This window comes from Centropristis striata, chromosome 14, assembly GCF_030273125.1.
Source record: "Centropristis striata isolate RG_2023a ecotype Rhode Island chromosome 14, C.striata_1.0, whole genome shotgun sequence".
In the NCBI taxonomy this organism is placed as follows: Eukaryota; Metazoa; Chordata; class Actinopteri; order Perciformes; family Serranidae; genus Centropristis; species Centropristis striata.
The window spans coordinates 28,034,767-28,058,279 of record NC_081530.1 but is presented as its reverse complement, the minus strand read 5'-3'; the positions used below and the strand labels follow the sequence as shown (position 1 = coordinate 28,058,279).

General features: G+C 40.4%; 1 protein-coding gene across 2 annotated transcripts; it reads right to left on the bottom strand.

Annotated features, from left to right (window-relative positions):
• Positions 1–3,859: 3,859 nt before the first annotated feature.
• On the bottom strand, positions 3,860–22,570 carry pdcd6ip (programmed cell death 6 interacting protein). Of its 2 annotated transcripts, none has more exons than XM_059350386.1 (18): positions 22,264–22,570; positions 18,111–18,165; positions 17,956–18,025; positions 17,036–17,163; positions 15,545–15,698; positions 14,148–14,248; positions 12,422–12,553; positions 12,087–12,309; positions 11,196–11,319; positions 10,726–10,903; positions 9,192–9,303; positions 8,875–9,044; positions 8,182–8,430; positions 7,357–7,491; positions 7,087–7,181; positions 6,585–6,705; positions 6,276–6,484; positions 3,860–4,960 (listed from the first exon to the last, which is right to left on the bottom strand). In XM_059350386.1, the coding sequence occupies exons 1-18, from the start codon at positions 22,467–22,469 to the stop codon at positions 4,771–4,773; spliced, it is 2,652 nt and encodes an 883-aa protein (XP_059206369.1). In that variant the 5' UTR covers positions 22,470–22,570; the 3' UTR covers positions 3,860–4,770. The 2 variants fall into 2 exon arrangements, with proteins under 2 accessions (XP_059206369.1, XP_059206370.1); XM_059350387.1 differs by having other exon boundaries at positions 12,422–12,538.
• Positions 22,571–23,513: the final 943 nt, after the last annotated feature.

Sequence of the window (23,513 nt, the reverse complement as noted above, 5' to 3'; positions counted from 1 at the left end):
CAAACTCGCACACTTTCTCTCTGCCGCTCTGTGCTCTCTGGTGTCAGTCCCACTAGATTCTATCGTGCTTGAAATTCACTCATCATATCGGGTGGCCTTACTGTGCCGCTTGCTGACACAAGTGCGTGCACGCATGCAAAGACACCCACACACGCACGCATGCAGGAACACAGCGCAGTGGACTGACTTGATTATACAAGCGGAGCAGCTCAACCTGACAGAGGAACAAGCACCAAAAAGGAAACACGAAAAGAATATAAAAGGCTTATTTGCCCGTGTTGTATAAGCATGTTTCATCTTCCCACTCTCGCCTACCCTCACCCACACAGGTTAGATCCAATAGCTAGTGCCAGGCCTCTCTATCTTGCAACACAAACATCTCCCTGTGAAGGAATATTGCAGTCGAGTTCTTTTTCATAATCTCTTCCCTCTACACCCACACATGCACATAGTGAGGGGGTGAGAGGGAGACGGGGGTAAAAAGGAGAGTTGGTAAAGGAAAATGAAAAGAGAAGAGGTGAGGGGGGGCGGAGAGGAAGAGAGAGAGAGAGAAGTGCTCATGAGAGCCAGGAGGTAGTTGTTATAGTAACTGAGTCTCTATACCTGTCAATCAGAGCTATTTCAGGCATCTCGCTTCTATGGAAAAAAAAATCCTCACATACCAGGGCCAGAGAGCTGTTTCGTTGAGGCAAAATTATCAGCCAACGCACATGCACTGATACTGGCAACTTGTAAGCTGATAGACTGATCAAATTAACACCATAAATGAGATTTCACCACTATGTCATTCTTACTTCTTTTTTTTTTTTTAAAGGATTCTCACATTTCTACTTCACAGTGCACTTTATGAAAGAGAGATGAAATGCAGAACGACAGCCAGAGCATCTGCACACTTTGTTGCACCAAAGCAGCGATATCACAACCACTGTTTTCAATCACACCACAGGAAAATCACTACAAACAGGTACACTGCAGCAGAGCATCCCAACCCGATCAGCTGATGAAGTGCAATATCCCTCACTGACACCACACCTCATGTTTCTAATTTGTCCATTTCGGCTGAAAATTGAGGATATTTAACACCATCAGCTGATTAAAGTGGATAATGTTTCAATATTTTTATATGCAATTAAACTGCTAATGTTTGGCCACCTTGGCTTTTAGCTGTCTGTTTTCCACATTTTAAGCCAAGAGTAATAGATCCAATACTTTAATATAGCACAACTATTTTGCCTCTCTTCAACTTTTCTCTCCAGTTTTTCCTTTTAGCCAACTTTTCAAACCATTTGTCCATTATTTGTAGTTAAGTGTTTTAAATGTTAATGCGTTACTTTTGAATTACTGGAAATATTCATTGCAATTAATTCACTTTTTAGCCAGCTATTATTGATCATTTATCCATTCCATAAATATTGGAATGGTTCATTCATTCTCTTTTAGCTGCCTATTTCAAGAAGTTAACATTATCCATACATTATTTCATCTGTTTATCCATTACTTCTAGCTGACTGTTTCAACTAATAACTCATATCTTTTAACAGTTTTTTTTTTAGCTATTTAATATATCCATACATGGAGCTAACTTTTCCAATATCAGTAATTCTCACCGAAGCATTTTTAGATTAGGTTTCTTGAATATCTGAACAGTTCATGTATTATTATTATTAGCTAACTATTTCAACCATTTATACTTTTAGCCTACTACCACCCTGATTCTATAAAACTGGGACTTTGTCTAAATAAATAAATAAATAAAACAGAATGCAATAATATACTAATAATTTGTGACATGTATAAAATCGAAGCTGTGCGAAGACAATGCCTCTTATGTTCACACTGATAAACCTTTGATTATGTAAATATGCAATCTAAATTATGAATTGATGGGTTGTTTTTTTGTTTTGTTTTACACAATACCACAGCTTGTTTCCCTTTAAATTGGGGATGTATTACAACTGCTTAACCATTTGAATAGATTGTTCATTCTTTTTGATTCACTTTTCCCACCATTTATCCTTACTTTCAGCTAACAGTTTGGACCTCATAACTTGCTCGCTAACTTGTTTTCACAATTGCAACACCTACTGTTTAGCTCAACTAATGTGTGGCTATGTTTTAATCATAAGTTATATTTAAATTACTTGAAATATTCCACAATCTCTACACATAGCCCCTGGCAAATTTTAGAAATAGCCCCTGGCGTACAAGTATCCCCTGTTGGGAATCATTGTATTAGAGAATAAGCTTTTTTTAATCAAGTATTTCTGTGTAATTATCAACATCATAGCCAAAGAAAACCCTCGATTCAGCCCTATTGTGGACTAACACATGGTGAGGAGGAGAGAAAAGCGATGAGAGAAAAGAGTGGGGGAGTAAGAATAGTGTGAGCACCAATATGGCTGAGTGCTGAGTTTGGGAGCCATTAGGCAGAAGGTAATTAATACCTGTCACCGCAGTGCTCTGTTCGCTGCCTTTATTCGGTTTCAGACCAATTAAAATATGACACTCCTCCGGTGGAGAACGTCTTGTTAAAATTAAGCGCCTGAGACGCACAGACACCTTTGATAAACACATCCAGAGCTACAATTGGCTTTGGCAGCAACGGCATGCTGTATAGATAGATCGAAAAAGAGAGAGAGGAACATGGCTGTGTGTATGTGTTGTGTCACTTCCAGTAGGAGATGTGAGCTGTTAGATCTGATTAAAAGTGTGTATCCTTCCTTGTGAGTTTCACTGTCAAACACACACACACATACACACACTGGAGAGTGACGTGATGTTATGAGACGTTTATGAGCCAAGAGATACTGACCAGTGAAGACAACTCACTGCCAACGATTTGCGGCTTGGACAGCAAGGACAGATGAATGGTAAGCAAAAACAGACGAGCCAGGGGAGAGGGAGAATAAATGGAGGAGAGAGCAGCTGAGGATATAAAAAGACAGGTGGTATACAGAAAAAGCTTAGAAGCAAAGGAACATATGATGAAGAGATTCTGATAGGAAGGAAAACAAAGGAAGGGAAAACACTGGGGGAAAGTGAAGTGAAATATGGTGTTTTTCCTTTTTTTTCTTCCTCTTTTTTTTTAAAAGAGTCGAGCAGATAGGAACTTGAGAAGACAGATTAGACGGGGAGAAGAGAGGGGAAAATGGAGAGAGGTGGAGTGATGGATGCAGGCAGGGGACCAGCAGCTCTCTGCCAACATCTCCATGCATCCTTCCAGACATCACACTGCGCTGCCATCTGCCTCCCTGACACACACACACACACACACACACACACACACACACACACACACACACACACACACACACACACACACACACACACACACACACACACACACACACACACACACACACACACACACACACACACACACACACACACACACACACACACACACACACACACACACACACACACACACACACACACACACACACACACACACACACACACACACACACACACACACACACACGAGATATGTGAAATCATTAGCGTCTCCTGACACTGAATAAATATCTGGGGATGAAATCTGTCTGTGGAGAAATCACCTGCGGGGAAATATGATTGGATGAGATCACGACCTCACTGGAACGTAATTTGCATGTCATCTAAATGGGATCTGCCCCCAATGCTCGGGAGGTCAAAAGGCATCCGATTAGTCGGATGGCACAACTCACTTCCCGATTGGCTACAAGGAGACACAATGGCAGGTGAACTGCTGATCGGCTGCTGCTCCCTCTGTGAGCTGCAGGACTGCCCTCTTCTGGCTGCTTTACAACATCTCCACCGTTTGATAAAAACACGCACAATGAAGACATCCAACATGTAAAGACAGACGAGTTCTGGCTGGCAGTTGATGTTTTTAATCACATTAGAGCTGAGGAATAAAAATAAACACAAAGAGCATGAGAGTGCAGCACACAGAGTGTCTCGGTTAACCACTTACAGAGTCTTATTTATACATATATTTATATAATAGAGCCATTTCTCCCACTTGTATAGCCTCTGATTGTAACACAGAAATATACCAACATTCCCTGGGTGAGAGAGAAAAAAAGAGCAGAAGTCTCAACAGTCATCATCTACATTAGAAAACCTACAGGCCATTCGTTTTTATAGGTTTATACATCAGCGAGGCATCAGTATTCATTACAAAAATAGGAATATAGTTGATACAGAAGCACTGGGGGTTGATTGAGTGGGTGGGGGGGTGAGGATGTGACTGTGCCCTCCCATCAGTGGCATGACTAGTAATGGCCACCAATCCGCCCACCCAACATGCACACCCAAACCAGGAAACGAGGAAACCGTCCTAGGATCCTCCGTGAGTGTAGTACAGCAGTCCAGCCCAGACAGAAGAGTCAGTTATCAGTGGAAACCAGTTAGGGTTTAAATTAAACAGTTAACAAAACCATTAGAAAATGTTTACGTAAAAAATAATCGTACAAGCAAAAGAGGGGTTAGTGCGTTGATGAAAGTTGAGAAGAAAAGTGCCGTCCGAACCCAGACCACTTGAGCTAGAATAGAAAAAGGGGAGGGCGACAGGAAAAAGAGGTGCCAAAGTAATAAAAGAGTTTCAGAGAAAAGTGCAAAGCAGCTCGGAGGTCCCCCTTCACTAGGGTTTCTATAGCTGCTGTTAGTGAGAGAAAACAAAAGATGAGAGGACAGGGAGCTAATGGAGATGAAGTGTTATTGCTGGGGGTATTTTTTATTTGGTGTTAACTGGTGAGAAGAGGAACGAGGGGACTGAGGGGGGAATTATTGCTGAGGGTAGTAGGGCTGCTGCTGGGGGGGCTGTTGGGGGTAGCCAGGGTACGGTTGTCCTGCAGGAGGGGCTGCTGGGTAGCCTCCCTGTCCTGGATTCTGCTGGTAGGGCATGTAGGGCATGTTGGGCATGTTGTACTGGCCGTAAGCGTAGGGGTTGTAGCCCATTGGCATCTGGTAGTATCTGCAGGGACACCACAACAGAGAACACACATGAGATATTAAACAGTGTTGAAGGAACAGTTCAACATTTTGGGGAATTTGCTTAATTGCTTTTTCTTTATGGGATTAACATAAGAAGATCAATACCACTTTATTTCTGTCTGTCTGTGAAGAATGGTGCTGGAACCAGGTGAACATAAACCACCTACCAGCTTGGGCCGCTCAATTATGGCAAGAATAATAATTGTGATTATTTTGGTTAATATTGAAATCACTATTATTAAACAGGATTACTCAAATACTCTAAAACATAATGCATATATTTTTTTAAATATTTTAAATTTAAACTGAGGATCTTCTTGAACTTAAATATAATTCAAGTAAAATCAATACTTAAAATAAATGTAAAGAAATTAGATAAAATTAGACAAACAATATACAAAAATAATATTTTTTTAAATAATTTTTTATGTTGTTACATTTGTGAACACAACCTACTGAAAACTGCTAAGCATAGATATTTAATATAAATAAATAAATTAGACGAACATAAATTAGACCAAATATGTTTTGGTAATCTTTATTCAACATATTCCAGTCAACAATGACAACAACACCAGTTAGGAAGCTGTCTTAAAAGTAAATAAACAAAAATATAATGTGTTCATTCGTGAGCTTGTGAGATTCTATCTGTCTTTATGCTAAACTCAGCTAACGGACTGCTGGTTTACTGTATAGACGTGAGAGTGGTATCAAACTTCTCATCTAACTCCCTGCAAAAGAAACCCAATAAGCATTTTTCCCCAACCTATTCCTTTAATGTATTACAAGTCATTTCTAGCCACAAATTGTATCAGAGACATGTTTTAAGAATAACTTCATCATCACAATCAATCAGTATTATTATTGTTATTATCTCCAGAGGGCCACAAATCTGTCTGTTCTTCGGTGAAAGTCTAAAAACATATTCCTCATTCATAAATCCCGTCTTCCATGATTTCAAAGTTCTGGAAAAGTCCCATGTTGCATTGCGACACTCCCGCATGTATTCTGATACATTTCCTTGGCCAAGAGACCGAAACCTACAAATACTACAAAACGACGTATCCGCTTTCCCGGCTTTAATGGTAGAATAACACAACAGCGCTCCCAGTTTTAATGGTAGAAATGCGGTAATGCTTTCCTGGCTTAAATGGGTTAAGGGGTCAACTGATTTAAATCTAAAAGACTACTATCAACATTATAGGAGGAGGATGAAATCATGTTCACTCTATCCAGACATCAATATACTTCTACATTAAGTTCAGTACTACAGTATGTTGTGATGGGAAACTCACCCTGGATAGCCTTGATAGTTGGGGTAAGGTGGCCCCTGGGCCTGGGATGGTGGAGCCACAGGTGGTGGGTTGGTGTTGGGAGGGCCAGTGGGTGGTGCATTGGTGGGAGCTGCTGAAGCTGCCTGAGGGTTGAAGCTGGGTGGAGGAGGCCTGGCAGGGGGCATGGGCTTCGCCTGGGGCTGCTGTGGGGCTTGTTGAGGCTGCTGGGCCTAGCAGGTGGAGAGAAGAAGACATACAGATCGATATCCAACCATCAGCCCTTGTCTGCTGCAACATTTTTGCACGTTTGGCTTTTGAGCGGCTGCTTACAAAGACGGTCCTGGGTGCAGGGGTTGGGTTGCCAGCAGCCGGGGCAGCTGGGGTGCTCTGATATGCAGGAACGTTGAAGTTTGGAGCGCTGGGCTCTCGGGCGATGCTCTGCTGCAGGTCCCTGAAACAACAATTCAAGCATCACAAACAGCGTCTGCACTGCAATGTTTCCTTCATATTTCTGCATTTATCTTCATGCATTTATGTGTCTTTCTAGCATACAGGGAGCTAGCAGATATACTTTTGACACAAGATGCTCGCAGCATGCAGCAAGTTTTAGTACATCTTAATTGGGATAACAGAGACAATCCGCTTATCTGTTATACTGTAAGACATCTTGAAGCTCGTACTGCAATTGGACTACACAGTTAAAACCTAAATCAGCCTACAAGCTAGAAAAAAAACACATGTATAAAACTGCTGACAGGCCTTCCTTTACTCCCTTGCCAGCTTACATGTTATAAAAAACAATCAAATAGACAAAAACCAGAAAAGTACATACTTAAGTAGTTCATCCCGCTCTGTCTTGCGAGCGAAAACGATGTCGCTGCATTTGTTCTGGAACTTAAGCAGGATTTCTGTCAGGTCGTTGTAGAACTGAGGAGGGAGAACAGAAAAGGGGACAAAAATAAATCAACCTGGCTTGCAAACCACCTTGACTCAGAAAAAAAAACAACAACAACACAAATAAAAGAAGAAAGTTTCCGACAAGATATGCATTACTGCAGTACAGTGCATCTTGGTGTGCCGGTGTGTTGTGCTGAGTGAGTACCTTGGTGCCTTCGCGCAGGTTGTTGCTGATCTCAACGTAGCTGTCATGGGCTGAAGCCAGCTTCTTCAGGACCTCCTCCCTCTGGTTGGCCTCTGTGTTGGACTGTTTCAGGCTGCTGAACTCTTGGTGGGACGTCTGGAAGGAGATCACAGGTTGAAAAGTTGGATCACAGATCGAAGAGATTAACTGCTGACACTTCTTAGAAAACAGTATATTTATGCGCAGCAAACTATAAATTATATCTTCACACACATTAGCTCAATGTTTGGACTTTATCTGCACCTGTGTGATCTGCTCGCATGTGTTTTTTGTTTGATATCGGTAACGCTTTGTTGATTCCAGTACATAACTTACTTTTTGTTTGCTCTACTTCTAAAGAAGGTTGAATGTCATTATAAGCTCAAATGCTGATACATGACCTGATTAAGAAATGGTCTCTTTAACTTCTTTCACAGCCACCTTATTGCTCCATCAATATTTTGCTTCTAAAATAACAACAATCTTTCCAAACTGTCCCCTTTTCTCATTTTTCAGTTTATTTCTTCACATCCTCCACTTTAATCTTAGACTCTCCGACCTGAGATGTGACATCTGTGCTTTAGAGTCATTTTAAAGTGTCAATAAAATATATGTTGAACAGCCTCATCATCTATCCATTAACACGCCTCATCTCAAAGGTCACTGATGCCAAACAGACTTCTGCGGAGGATAAACCTGTGCATCTTCGCTCATAGCTCCTTCAGCAAGCAAGATATGCTTTGAGATGGCTGAAATTCGATTTCTGTGCCACAGGCAGGAGGACGGAGGAGAGGCGTGTTTGTGTACCTGAACTTGTCCCAGCAGGTCTTCCTGCGTGCGGAGCGTGGCCTGTACCCTCTGGTTGTAGCTGCCATACAACTGGTCGAGCTGGGAGAGGGACAGCTGCTCCTCGCTGATGGCCCCGTCGTGGGCGAGCGCTGTCAGGAAGGTGGTAGACATGTCAAAGGTCACGGCCTTGATCTCTCCCTCCAGCGTCTCTCTTTCCTTCTTCATCTCGTCCAGCTGAGCGAGCTGGGAGCGCAGCACGTTCACGACCTGAATGAAGATGGAGAAGACGGAAAGAGTGAACAAAGAGGGCAGTAAAGGTGGAGTAGACATGAGAGACACTTTGACTGTTCTATCCTACATTAGTCCATGACCTCTAACCCTTATCTTGACTGCAATATACTGCTGTTTTACCGCTTTAGCATGAATTCAGTGGAGCTGATGCACTTTTTTCTCGTGCATTTCCAGTTCTGCTTGCTTAGTTATTTCGGTTCCCCAGTGACACACAAAGCAAAGTCAGCAAACAAAATGAAAAATGGAGCTACTGTTGGGAGGAGGGACAGGGCCATAAAGCACACAGTGTCCACTGAGTGTTTCTGTACAGCAGGAGAGACTACTGTGTGTTTACGTGGAAAACAAAATACCTGGGGATGAGGTGACACTCTGAGAAAAAAATAACAATAAAGATAAAGACATCAGTACAAGGGGACTGACCTCGCTGCCCTGCAGCGTCTTGGTGGGGTTGGCGGAGGGGATGGCAGCATTGAGCTCGTTCTCTGGTTTACACAGCAGGGTGATCATGTCACAGTGGGCAGTGTAGCGGTCCCTCACCACCTGGTCCGCCTGCACAGCCTTGTCCAAGATGTTGCGGAAGTTAGCTCCCTCTGGCGGAGAGAAGGGAGGGCAGGTCAGCAGAGAAAGGAACGAGGAATAGATGAGGAGTATCGACAACAGTGGAAGACGTGGAGACAAAAACAAATTTAATAAACCATGAAGGAAATAGGAAAGACATGTTTCCACTGTGTGTGTACCTGCACGGAGGGGCTTGTAGAGGTCTCCAGAAGGGGTTCTGTTCCAGCGCTGGTTGAACTTGGTTCTCAGCTCGTTGTCTGTCGTCTCTTCGTCGTCCAACATCTTCAGGGACTGAAGACAACATAAAACACAAACTAGGTTGGGGCGGTGTTGACCATAATAGCATTTTAAGTTGTTCTCAGTAAAACATGACAATGGATGCTATGGATACTGTATCAATGTAATTGCTCAACCAACAGTTCAAAATATTTAATTTACAGCGATAGTAGACAGAACAGAAGCAAATCTCACACTGGAGAAACTATTTCATATGTTTCTTGATAAAGGAGCTAAATAAGCAATTATTCAGTGATATAAATAGTTGACTATTTCCTGTGTCTGTTCTGTTTTTTTTCTTCCATTCAACTGTTTGATTAATTGTTTTAGCATTACTTTCATGTATAATAATATCCAGAGTCCTTCCAAGTTTGCTTTTTTGGCCAGCAACAGTGTACTCTTCTGTCTTTTCATTTTCAGTTACGGCTCTTTGTCTTTATATGCAACCATTTACTCTTTGGGGGGATATTAGGACATTTTGGGTGTGGACTTTTCAACTCTGCCAACAAACTTGGAAGCAGATTGTGTTTTAATGGTTTTTACTCCCGTCTGTTTATCTGTTTGTCAGCAAAAAAAAACAACCAAAAAATGCTTGGCTGACGGCAGCGGACAGACAGTCCTTGGCCCAAAGATCAGTGGATTAGATTTCAGTGATGATCCTGATCTGGGATTTCCGCCATTAGGGACGATTATGAGTTTTTAGCATTCATGTGTTCTCCTGGTGGTGGTGGTAGAAAAGCAACTAAACCGAATTACATTCATATGCTTCTTTGTCAAGAAAACAAAGCCATATGACAAACAAGCTGTTACAAAGGCTGTAATTCTAAAAGTGCCTGTTTTACTTTTTAAACAGGAAAAGTGCACTAAGCAGAGTTCAGATCTCTGCCAGGCGTGTCTCCCTCTCCCCTCCCAACAGAAAAGAGTTGAATTTCACTGAGTTGTCACTGATTGCTCTCCTACAGTCAAGATGGCGTCAATTAAAAAAGTTTTTTTTAAAACAAGTGGCATTTAGTCATCTTGTACCATGCTTAACTTTAGTGGATCATAACATCAGATATGCAATTAATCAGCAGATGCTCCGGTTAATAATAAGGGCAAACATTTTGATTGGTGTCAGTATTTAAGCCGCAACAAAGGCCAAATTGTGGACTGCAACAGACTAGTTATGGGTTGTTTTTAGCCTAAATGTTTGGTATTTTGTGATTACCAGAAGCGGTTCTTGAGCACAAGGTCATGAATGTGCATCAAAAATATGGGCTGATTGGTCTTATAGTTAGTGAGATTAAGTTGAAACAGACAGATCCACACACGACTGGGTGCATCATCCCCTCTAGGCTTATGCCTGAGGCCAATAAGAAATTAGTGGTTACGGTTAGCTCACTGGTCATGGGATCTTCAAAGTGCAGCAGCTTATATATAATTAAGTGTGTGTCTGACCTCGTCCAGGATCTCTCTGTTGCGGGTCAGAAGCTCAGGGAGGTCTTTGATTAGCTGCTCGATGCTCTGCAGTCCTCCCATCTGAACGATGGCACGGGCCTTCTCAGCAATGGATTGTGGGATAGAGTCTCCTGATAGGTCCTCCAGAGCAGCTGGCAGGTTGAGAGATGCCAACACCCTGATGGACAAATAATCTGTCAGTTTTAATGGTCCCCAAACTCATGCAGCCTTCAACTTTGGGCAAAATACTGAAAACTGTTCAGCACTTATTACCACCATCTAATAGAGTGATTGAAGCACTTGACTGCTATTAAGGGCACTTCACTAAAAACACAAGTACTTCTATCGACATTTTAATGGTACCTGGGATACCATTACCTTATGAATTTCTAATGAATCCATCCATACATGGAGACACAAGCACATAGTCAGTGACGTGCACAAGCAGAGCAACATACAGGACGACGTACCCGTTACAGAGATTGGTGGCCTCCCTCATCGTCCCCACCAGTCTGTTTACAGTCTCAGCCTTCCTCTGGTTATAAATGCTCATAGACTGCTGCACCGCCATGGGGACCATCTTCTCAAACAAGTCTAAAGAGATAGGAGCAACATAAACAACTGATTAAAAAACAAGCAAGACAGAGTGTTGTGGTTAAGATCCCATTTGGAGTCATCTGGTCCCTATGCAATCAGTTTGGGATCATGTTTTTGACAGTTTGAATGGGATCAAGCTAAAACAAACAGGGTCAGCGATTTAAATGGAATTGGTTGCGGATGTCTTACATTTAATGTCATCAAATTGGAGTTTGCGTTTTACAGTGGTTTATGTGCTTGACCTTTTCTTGGACATCAGCAATCTCTAAATTCTCACTATCAGTTTGCCAGGAAACCAGCAGAGACGTCTAACTTTTGAAAAGTAAGTAAACAAACGCATTTCTCAAAATGTCAAACTATTCCCTTAAAGTTTCTGTTATTAACTACAATTTTTTTTTAAAGGACAGGGACTCTTTGACACAGCATTTTACCTCAAACACTTAAAGAGAAAGAATCTTTACTGATTTTAAGAAAGAAACCGATTACAAGAAAACATAAGAGCAACTTATTCTTCAGAAAGCAACCTGAACACAACACAATGATAAAATCAGTAGAAAATGATTAATATATTTTTTTAAATAATGTTAATATACAGGAAAAATAACTTCTTAAATAGTTTTAAATTAACTTAATAATATTTAAAAATGTATAATAATAATGATAACAATAACAATGATAATAATAATAATAATGATGATAACAATAACAATAACAATAAAACTGTTTTGACAGTAAATGTACTGTATTGATTTTGTATATCTCACCTGTGAATTTCTGGCTAAGTGGAGGTGTGATTGCGGTGGATTTGACCAGCGCTGCCTTGCCGATATGTTCCAGATCCTTGATCTCAGGCACACGGTCGTGGTAGATAAAGTCATTGTCTTTCTTGGCTGCGGCGAGGGCGCGGCTGATCTTGTCACTCAGGTCCTTGACACTCACATATTCGTCATAACGAGACGCCACAGTCTTCACCAACTCTGCTGCGTGCTGAAGGGATGAACAGAAGAAGAGTTTTTGATGTAGAACTTTCAGGCATGTACGTCCAGTTTTTGCAGGTTACATAAGACGTCAGAGATAGGAATCTACAGTTTGTGTGTACCTGCAGGCGAGCGATCTCCTCTCCAAAGCGCTTCTTCTGCTTGGCCAGGACACTCTGGTGCAACTCAGCGTTGGCTTGCATGATGCAGTGTTTGGCCGCCAGCACCGGCAGCACTTCCTGAAAATAAAAATACTGACCAGGGAGAGGCAACCACAGAGCAACACACAGGCACGCAAACAAATATATACAAGCACACGCACAACGGCAAGGCGAAATACAAAACGGCAGACGCACACCAGCGAGGTCAAGTCACAGATGACATCACGAAAGCCAATCACAAACAGGCACAAGCAGTCAGAGGTGCGCAAACACAACACAAGCACGCGCACACACGCCCAATCAATGCCGACACCACCACCACCACCACCACGAGGGATGCAGAAAGAAAGGAAGACAACGAGAGAGAAAACAGAACAGGCCATGAGTGTTTAATCTTTCAGCAAAAGCTGGTACACCTTCATCAAATGTCCCATAGCCACACATGTGTTTATGTTTATGTGTATGTGTGTGTGTGTATGTGTGAGTGTGACATTGATGGTGTATGAGTGGGTTTGATTTCAGAACATAGACAATGATTTTTCTTTCTTTCTTAGATCTACCTGGCCTTGTTTCCCGTGTACAAAACATAGAAATAGAAAAGCAGTAAAAAGGGACATTCCCATTGAAGTCAACACAGCAGGATGGTCAGAGCAGCTGCAATGTTTATGTGTATTTTTCATGGTAATACAAGGGTAACTTTTTACAGTAATATATTACGTTAAGCAGTTAAAAAGTACTGTAATGCATAGGGGTGTAACGACACATCGGTATGCCCAAACATCGATGCATCATTTTACTCTTTTATTACTCACTCTTTCATTTTGACCGTCTCCCTGTTGTTTTGAGAAGTAAACTGAGCACACAGGTAGAACATATCTTGGGAATGGTCAATGATCATAATTGAAAGATCATCACAGGCTAACCCCTGAAAAACATTTGCACTTAAACACAACGTGGCACTTTTATAGTGAACAGAAGGTCTATTTTCATTCTTTGAATTAAAAACGAATGGATTGTTTTTCATTTAAAATATCTATAAAAGCTTAGAAATAAAATGGTAAAATCATATAAGATTAGCTGTAACAAAGTAATATAATGGGTTAAAAATTGGATTTTGGTAATATTATTACAGTTGCTGTGTGAAGTGACGCGCTACAACCCTAAACTGGTGAAACTGGACCGTATTTTATGAAGACAATAGTTTACTTTTTTCCCTCCGGTTGCTCTGCCTCGACTCCTGATGGACAAAAAGCTTTTTGCTAAAACTAACCGCTAACTGTTGCTGTCAGCTTCTAAGCTCAGTTATCCGTGCACCAGGGGTACTGTAGTGTGTTTCTGTGTGTGTGTTTTAGTCACAGTGTTAAACAGATTGTAAGTACTTCAGATGCCGATGATTAGATGGTAAGAAACCAATCAGAATGAAAACAAGTCAAACTGCAGCTTAGTAACCCATCAGAGTTAAAACAGGATGGAAATGGACCAATGAGAACAGAGAGAAGTTGCATTTTAGACAGTCCCACAACCCGAGCACCACACTTCAAGTTTATTTTCCAGAAATACACACAATCAACAACACACACACACACTAAACCATACAGAGTCCGAGCTCTGTATGAATCTTCACCGTACTGAAGACTAAAGACACACTGTTGATGTCGGTGTGTAGCTGTGCGAGTGCTTCACATACCTTGGGAAGGTTGTCTTTGTACTGGCACTGCTTGAAGGCGTCGCCGTAGAAATCTGCTGCCTGATTGGCCAGCTTTGCGATAACAGCATCTTTCATCTTATCTATTGGGTGAACAAGCAGCTTTTAAGAGCACATATCAAACAAAACACACTTCAATTCCCCTTTCAGGTTTCATGTTTCTTTTCTGGCTTCTGAAGTTTTGACATACTAAATCTATCTTGCCCAGTGAATGTTTGAACCTCAGATTTAAGGGAAGAGCACAGACATCTCCACCTTCAGAAGAGGAATTGAAAACGCCTCGTCACAAACTTTGTACAGATATAGGTCAATATAGTCAGGCCATTTTAGGGGGCATAAACACATATTTGAGTGGAGAGGATCTCGTAAAAAGGAATTCATGCTATTGAAAGCCACACATGAGCTGATAAAACAACCATGGTTTACATGATTACTAAAAAGTAGATTTCAGAGCAGTCTGCAGCTGCTGCCTGTTGTGATACATTAATTTCACAACGGTGTTTCTACAAATCGCTCTGATGAAACTGCTCTTTTACAAAGCATACAAAACTAATTCACAACAAAAACTCTCCCACTCAGCAGAAAATACAGGTCTGGTTTTTTTTTTATAAATAGGAGCTCATTTTACACTGTAACCTTCAAAACATAAATATTCTAATGAGCAACTCTGCAGACAGAACTGGGACAGTGCACAAGCAGAATCAAAACTGCCATCGCTATGAATTAATTGTAAGGCAAAAAATGTGCAAGGCTAACAAAGCAATCATACAAATCTGTTTGACTGGCAGATTTGTGACACCAGTGTCCAAAAACTTAGATTTATTACCGAGGAAAAGACAAAGCATTGGTCCATGCACTTTTAAAACTTGGGACCCAAAAAATAATCATGTTTCTCTACTTCTGAGCATCAACATAACAGAAACAAGTCATAATGATTGTGCCCTGCAAAAGGCTTTGGTAACACTTTATATTAAGGTCCTTGTAATAACCATTAATTAACAATTAATAAGGCCCTTGTAAGATCTTACAAGATGCTTATTAACATTATTGTGTTATTATATAAGTGTTAATAATGGCATTACAAACACCCATGACCCACCCATTATGTCTTTGCCATGCCTTTATTAATCTTATTTTGTTTGCTTACTGATATTAAAATATACTTTATTGCTCATCTATTATAAGTTAACTATGCTTTTTGCAACTACCAGATCTAAAGCGAGAACAATGCCTTATTACTTGATAATTAATGGTTATTAAGGACCTTATTATAAAGCGTTACCAAGGCTTTAAAGTCTCTCCAGCTGTTTATGAAGCAACAGTCTCTGAATGAGGACTATGTGTGTGTTTGGACCATTGGGACATCTTTTCTTTGGTACCTGAAGTGGCTTTGAGGAAGAAGACCTCTTGGGCCTGGGCCAGCATGATCTGGCTCAGGGTGCCCACGGTCTCTGGGGAGATGTCCATGGTGGGCTCCCTGTTCAGCGCCGACAGCACTGTGTCCTTGATGTGGCCAAACGCTCCGCTGGCCAGCTGGGTAGTGAGACAGACAAACAGATGAGACACAGCTGCCAAGACTGTGAATGACTGTCTATCGCAATTAGCAGACACATCTGTACGACCTCTGGCATGCTCATGCCTCAGTCTCAAGCATGGTGTGAATTGTGATCAGTGAGACATTTTAAAATGATCAAGAAAGGAGACAATGTCATGATGCATATTTAGTGAAACATGCCCTAGATGAGCATTTATCTCATGAATGAAAATTTAATGGAAATATGACATAGAGGTGGGGGAAAAAATCGATACAGCATAGTATCGAGATATTTTGCATCGCAACAGTGTATCGATTCATGGCCACAAGTATCGATGTTTCGCGTCTGTATTGTTGCCAGTTTGTTTTCTTCACTTTTAGGGATATACCGGAGATGCTGGTATCATATGAAACTAAAAGATTTTAGGAATCTATTGGCACCATGTGTCACAACGTTATTTTTACGAACACAGCTGTATCGAAACTATAGAGAGTGAAGCTTAGGAAAAGTTTGAGAAAATGCTGCAGTTGCTGTTCTGCTAATTTAAGTCTTCTTCTTATTTGGTCATTTATCCACTGTACAAAACACAATGCAATACATTCCTCTATATTAATCTATATATTTCTCTACATTTATTTATCTGATCTTTTTTCACTCGTTTACTTTAATAGTGTGTTGTTTTATGTTTACTGTATATTGTTCACTTAATTGCATTTGTATTTGTATGCTACTGGAACAATTTCCTTGAGGAAATCATCCCAAAGGGATCAATTAAGTGCAGTCTAAGTCCAAGTCAGTTAAGTTCAGTTTGACTGAACAGTTTGTTGGTCGGTCTGTGGGGTGACTCTCGTTGTGGAGAAATAAAAAGACTGAAGTGAGATGAATAGACTGAAAATTTTCCCTTATTTGACAAAACAATTCTTGATTGCAATTCATTTTGTGGACAGAAAATGTAGTAAAACAGTTAAATCGCAATATATATTATCACAATACTCATATCGTATCATGGGGCCTCTGCCGAGTCACACCTCTACTGACAATCTACATAAAGTTAAAGCTGATAGATTTTCTAATTAATAACATAAATAATAACATATTTGATGCTGTGTTGGGCACACTAATTTGAATGTCTAAAGCATAGTTACCATACTGATCATAAATGCACATTTTCATTACATTTCCCTCTAAAACACAAAATAATGTTGACACAACAACTTTTACACAATATTAAAAACGTGAACTAACTAAAAGTTAATCTGCATTGATCTGACAAATCATATATAACAGTTGTGATTCATACAGTAATTTTTACAGTAACTGTGTCAGTATGTCCACCTGATAGTATCTGGCTGCAGCCTTCAGTCCCTCGTCATTGTCCAGATTCTGCTCGGAGGCGATCTGACTGGCCAACGCTGCTGCGTTGAACAGCACACATGTCTTCTCGTAGCCCAAACTAGCCAAAGCTGCGAACAAAGACAAACACAGTAAGAAAAAGTAAAACATTCTTTGTCAGAGTGTCATCTTGTAGTCCCCTTCATCTCAATATTAAAAGGAATTCTGGTTCTTTTCAAGGAAACTTAAACTACACAATATTATACTTTCATAGCACACTGGCTAGTTTCCACTGCATCTGTGACATAAAGACTGATTTTAGTTTCTCTCCCGGAGCTAGAAATTGACAACAGAGGGTTTGGCATTTTCTTCAACCAAGAACTGCTTCTTTCTACATTTTTTCTCACCAAGACCAAGTGGAAAAAATCCCAGTCATAAGCTCCCACAATTCAACACAAAGGACAAAAGATTCAAGTGTGAACAGAATAAATGTGAAGACTGGTCATAAGAAAGAGCAGTCTTAAGAACTGGAAGACTTTTTCTCTCTCATTATAATTTTTTTAAACTTATTTGTGTATTGCTTGTATTGTATTGTTAGCACCTGTGTCATGTCTTTCTTATATCACACACATGTCACACATATTTTAGAGAGCATTTTTCCAATAGTCCCTATAAGACATCTTGTCAGGCCTGTTTCTGGATACAAAAAAAAAGCAGGGACCGGTTCAGTGTGAGAAAGCTTTTTTTCTCTCAGAGACAGAAACACAAAGAGATAGTATGACAGATATATAGTATACACCCTGAGGCAAAGTCCTTCATTGACTTTAACTCTTTTAAATATGCCACTAACTGCATCTCTGTTCGTACACACTTACATGCAGATATCTTTCCATGGACACAAATGCATGTGAAGCTGCACTTACCGAGCTTGACTGAGCCACCGAACAAAGATCCTTTATCAAAGGCATCTTTCCATGTGAAGGTTAGGCAGAGCTGTGGAAACACAGAGACGTTTGTGTTCATGTTTGTCTGGTAGGGAATTAGGTCTAAGCCACGTGTGTTCTGTTCAATCCCTTACCTGGTTTTCACAGAAGGGGAACTTGGGCTCAACAGCACACAGTTGGTCATAGTATCTGGAGACAGAAAGAAATGGCTTGATTAAAACCTTGTTTCTTTATACATCTAAAGCCAAACATTAATGCTCTAATAATTTTCTATTGATCATATGTCATTGTTTTCAATGAGTGACAGTACTTAATACAGATTACTGCTGTAATTAACTTCAGGAAAAGTTAACTTGAACAAAAACAAAACATATAAGGGATAAGGGAGTACAGTAAATCATAATTAAGAAACTGGGTTAACCCTAAGCAGTTTTAGGGCATTCTTTTGCTCCTGTCATATTTTACTCACTGTGACCTTGTTACTTATTGCAATATACAAGTCTTACACCTCTATAGAAATAGCTCAATAATGACTAGAAAAATGGAGCACTCAATATTGTCTTTTGTGTAGCATAAGTTATAATGTATCATGAAAATGTCAGAAAAGTTGAATTTCTTTGATGATGCATTTTCAGTCATTTTAATTTTTTTTAAAAGGGAATCTCTACAGTTTTTTGCCACAAGTCATACTAATATCAGGTGGAAAAGGGAAGTGTCACATGCTATAAATATTGAACTTTTTACAATTTTACAACCTCTCTTGTCCCCTCCTCTCAGCTCTGTGTAAACGGCCTGCAGTTTGGTTGAAGTTTTGCAGGATTTGTCACACGTTAAGTGACTGTTGGACTCAGACGAGTCATTTATGACTTCCCAGTTGCACAGAGGAGCGCCCAATTTATTGTTTTACGGGATCTGGTTAGTGCAAACAGTTTACTTTTGGTGAAATGTTGAATACGACATTAAACACAAAGTAATTTTGATGAGATATCACTATTTTAAGCTTAGATTTGGTTATTTTTCCTGATGTTAGCTTTTGTCACATAATTAAGAAGACCATTTGAAAGAAATTTGAAAATCCAATGATATTTCCTCTTTTATAGAGATAGTTTTTTTTGGCATTTTCTTAAGAAAACATGCCTTTCAAACTTGCCATGTGTTGTGGGATTGAGAGAGTTAAAAGCGGGTGGTGAGTATGACATAACTTCAGTTCTGAGGAAGCTCTGCTATTTCACAGGCATTTGACAATGAGTCAGGAAAAATATTAGGTCAGGCAAACACATACACGAACACACATAGACAGTTAGTGACGGTTCCTCAGCTTTTCATCTGGTCAGTATCTGTGCCTGTGATCTGAATAACCTATTATTAGAAATGACAACATGCAGAGGGGCCGGTTCGGGGAATTCCCTATTACCAGTTCATCCACCCTGATTTTCCAGTGCCTGGACGGGCAGACTGGAGGGTAAACTTGTACATAAACAAAGAAAACAAAAAACGGCTTTATAGATAGAACTACAAACATATAGAGTTTGTTATCCTTTCCTATTCAGATACACAAGGACACACACATGCACAGAGGAAAGCTGAGATGAGGTGGGCCTACTGGTTAACTAAAGAGAAAAAGAAACAGCCTGGACAAAACAATGGTTACCATGGTGACACAATAGCTTTGTGTCAGCACGGCTTTGAAAAGGATCGGGCCCGTCGCTGTGGCTACCTGGCACATGGCTTACAGACGACATGTGCAGAGAGCCAAGGAGTGGCAGTGCTAGCAGTCAGCAATGAGACATGTGTGTTAGCTTCCACCTTGTAGCCAAGACCAGACAGCTACTTACTTAAAGTCACTACACATGTGAGTTTATATATGCAGATTAAAACAATGAGTAAATGTTTCAGATCATGTAGGAAGGTTAATGGTTATGGAATGTCACTGGAAAAAATGTAATTGATAAAAGAAAAAAAAAAGGGTAGGACTTGACAAGTGGTCTCGACTTCTTCCTCCTCCTTTTCGAACATGAAATATTTCTTTGGGCTTTATTATTTTTGTTTATTGGGGTTTTGCTAAATTTCTGCAGAAATGGTATTGTTATTCTTGTTTGTTTTGTTTTTATATTTTATTTTGTTATATTTGTTTTTTTATTATTACTATGAATATTTTTGTTTGTTTTTAACATGTTCGAATTAAGAGAGGTAGGTCAGTCAATCAATCATTTCCTTTTCAGGCAGAACAGATCTGTTGTCAATATTACTCTCAAACACTGTCCCTTAAACTTTTGAAATATACCAGGGATGCAATTATCCAAATACAAATGTTGACACCTAAATTTATATTGATCGATTTGACACCATTTCTCTCTTTTTTCAAATTCAAAATCTGTATTGGGGTAAATTTCTATGCAAGGGTTACATAAGTTCAGGCTGCAAAGACGCTTCAAAATGCGGCCAACACTGATACGGTGTATTGGATTAACTGAGTGAAACTGAAGCTGGTCAACAGACAACATGACACATCAACCGCTAATTCATGGCGTAGTAAGTGTGGCTGAGAAAAGCCTTACAAAGTTGCATAAATGAAAACAACCCATTATTTTTAAGCTAAGTGGATGATTCTGTAAGTTGGCATGGGTTTTATTTCTTGGCACTCAGCTGACACTTCCACTTTGCACTGCGGCTAGAAACAGCTCATAGTGGAGAAAAAAAAGGGAAGACCGGCATGATACAAGTGCATACCTGACTGACGTAATTCTGGCAAACCCTGTACATTAAATAACTCATGAGTCATAGAGAAGAAAGACTGAAATGAGAGAGGGTCAAAGTCTGCATCTATCAGATGTTGGTTATTATCAACTCACACAACGTTTTCATACATGACATGAAGGATAAGAAGCAGGCTAGCTCAGTCAAAACCAATGCAGCTTTTTACATTAGTGCTCAGTCATTAATTTATGATAAGTCAACAGCAGCCATACAGAGTAAATGAAGCATGGGACGCAGAGGAACTTTATTTAACAAATATAAATCCTATTTTGGTCACAGTTCCTTTATGCAAAGTTGTTGGCACTTTGATACTGTTTTGCCCTTTACACCGGTATATATGTCCTATGTAGATAGTCTGGGCAGCTATTTAAAACGTAAAATCTACTGGAAGAGTATATACAGTCCTACTCTGTAGCTCTCTGCTAGATCTTAATCTGGGTGCATTTTCTTGCCTCTTAGTCTCACACAGCTGTTATGCTTATCATATTGATCTATTGCTGATATGAAAAGCTGTGGTTCTCTTTCCCAGCCACCATGGATGTCTGATCATGTGGCTCCCAGTAGACTGAAGGCCTGTACCCATGTGAGTGTGACTGACATCTGACAGGAGGGCTGACTTTCTCACTGAAGCTTTGTAGATACATTACTCATATCCCTAAAAGGTGCTCCTGGGCTGCTGGTCTTCTGGGTATATGCATACGTTATTGTTGACCTCTTGTTAGAAATAATCTGTTATTCTGTCTCCGTTTTCTGTCTCTGTGCATGGGGATCACTATCTGATTGACTAGGTCACTATCTATGCATGCGTAATTCACTAACTGTGTGTGTGTGTCCTCTATGCATTTATAGATTAATCATGTAAAATGCTTTTGATACAATGATCATGTACTAATATTGTTTTAAAACTATGATTACTCTAGATACATTAATTTTATCTGCCTAAACTTTCTGTGTCGACACAGAAAGTTTAGGCAGATAAAATAAAGTGAATTACGCATGCATAGATAGTGACCTAGTCAATCACATAGTGATCCCCATGCACAGAGACAGAATAACAGATTCTTTCTAACACTCTGTATATGTCATTACAACAATATCAGGCTGATCTGCGTGTCACTTTGGGGACAGTAAAGTTGAACATTGAGGCTAATTCTAATGCTAAAGCAAACATGTAAGAGTTTACCTGGAGTCACTTCGACGAATAAGCCAAAGCTAAACATTACTATCTCGGCTAACGTGGCTAATTTCCTTTTGTACGTATCTGACAGTTCAGTCACAGGGGTAACCAAGCCGTGTCTGTGTGAGCTTCTTGAGGAAACTTGGCATGAATGTCGAATGAGTCAGTTATTATGGTGAGAAACGTCTCCTAGCATATTAGCTTAGCGTTAGCTCCCAGGTTAGCAGCTGAAAGCTAACACATCTGGGCGCGGCAATGACTGGGCTAACTCACCGCGACAGGTGAGAAGGTTGCTCTGGTCGTAAATGACATGGAAGCTAGTTCAGGTGTGCTATGAGAGAAGGACTTTCTACCTGAGCAGGATCTCCAGGGAGCTCTCGTGTTTGTCCAGCGGCCTTCCTAACGCGCTCCTGCGGAGCTTGTTCAACTCCTCCACGGCGCGGATATACTCCGCCTGCTCCTCGCCTGCTGGATATGTGGCTGTAACAAATTTCGACAACGGTTTCACCAGATCCACCTCAGAGGACTTTTTCAACGGGACTGAAATAAACGTCGCCATTTCGGCCCGTGAAAGCGATATATTAAAGCAGAAAAAACAGAGACGATTAGCGACCAACGAACACAAACAACAGCCAGAGACCACTTCCTGGATTCTGACAGAGAACGTCAAATTACGTCATGGGAAGCGGAGAGGCGCACCGCGCAGAATCAGTATCGGTTTAACGAGAAACTGACCAGAAGCAGAAAAAAATAGCTTCATCCTCTCACAGACACAGGGACAGATTAACACTTTGCCCTACCCTAGACAACAATATTGAAGGGCCCCATCATCACGACCCCAGAATCACCATAATCTGGCAAAATACGGAATAAATTACAGTTATATACAGTTAATATACTCAATACATCAATAACTAATGTCAAGAGCATTTTCATGTACAAACGCTCATAGAACTACAAATGCACCACTATGTCAAGGCCACTCACTCACATATGATGTTATGAAAACAAAACACATCAGCATCAATACAATCTGGCAACATCGATAGATAATAATAATGATGATGATGATGATGATGATAACAACAACAACAACAACAACAATATTAATAATGCATTTTATTTGGAAGGCACCTTTCTTGGCACTCAAGGACACCGTACAAAACAATAGAAAAAGATAGGGAAGGAAGTGTCCTCAATTTTCACAAAAAAATAAGTAAGCATCCACTTTCAAGCATCCAATATTTATTTAACAACACCTATTCTCAGCACAAATGTATTGAATTGATAGAGCCATCACAGAGGAAGACAAGACACAAACAATGATCAAGAATCTAGAATCTAGTAGCATTTTGGTCCTCAGCTCATTTTAAACAGAAATCCCCCTGTCACCTCAAAATTCATTTTTGAGCAACGGCTCCGATGGACAGTTTAACATATAAGCGAGAGATAACCAGATATTTTGCTTGTGCCCACACTGCCCTGGGCCCTTTAGATGTCGTAGGCCCCTCGGCAATTGCCCAGTTGCCCATATGGTTAATCCGGCCTTGACTGGACACCATGGCCGTATTAACCTACTAAGCGGCTCAAGGGCAAATATGAG

What these genes read in the sequence shown, in the direction of transcription:
- pdcd6ip (XM_059350386.1), bottom strand. Translation starts at nt 22,469, where the DNA reads ATGGCGACGTTTATTTCAGTCCCGTTGAAAAAGTCCTCTGAGGTGGAT. An exon ending in TCCCCTTCTGTGAAAACCAG is followed by an intron (nt 18,026 to 18,110) that starts GTAAGGGATTGA and finishes GTGTTTCCACAG; the next exon opens with CTCTGCCTAACCTTCACATG. An exon ending in CTACAAGCCCCTCCGTGCAG is followed by an intron (nt 9,045 to 9,191) that starts GTACACACACAG and finishes TCTCTCCGCCAG; the next exon opens with AGGGAGCTAACTTCCGCAAC.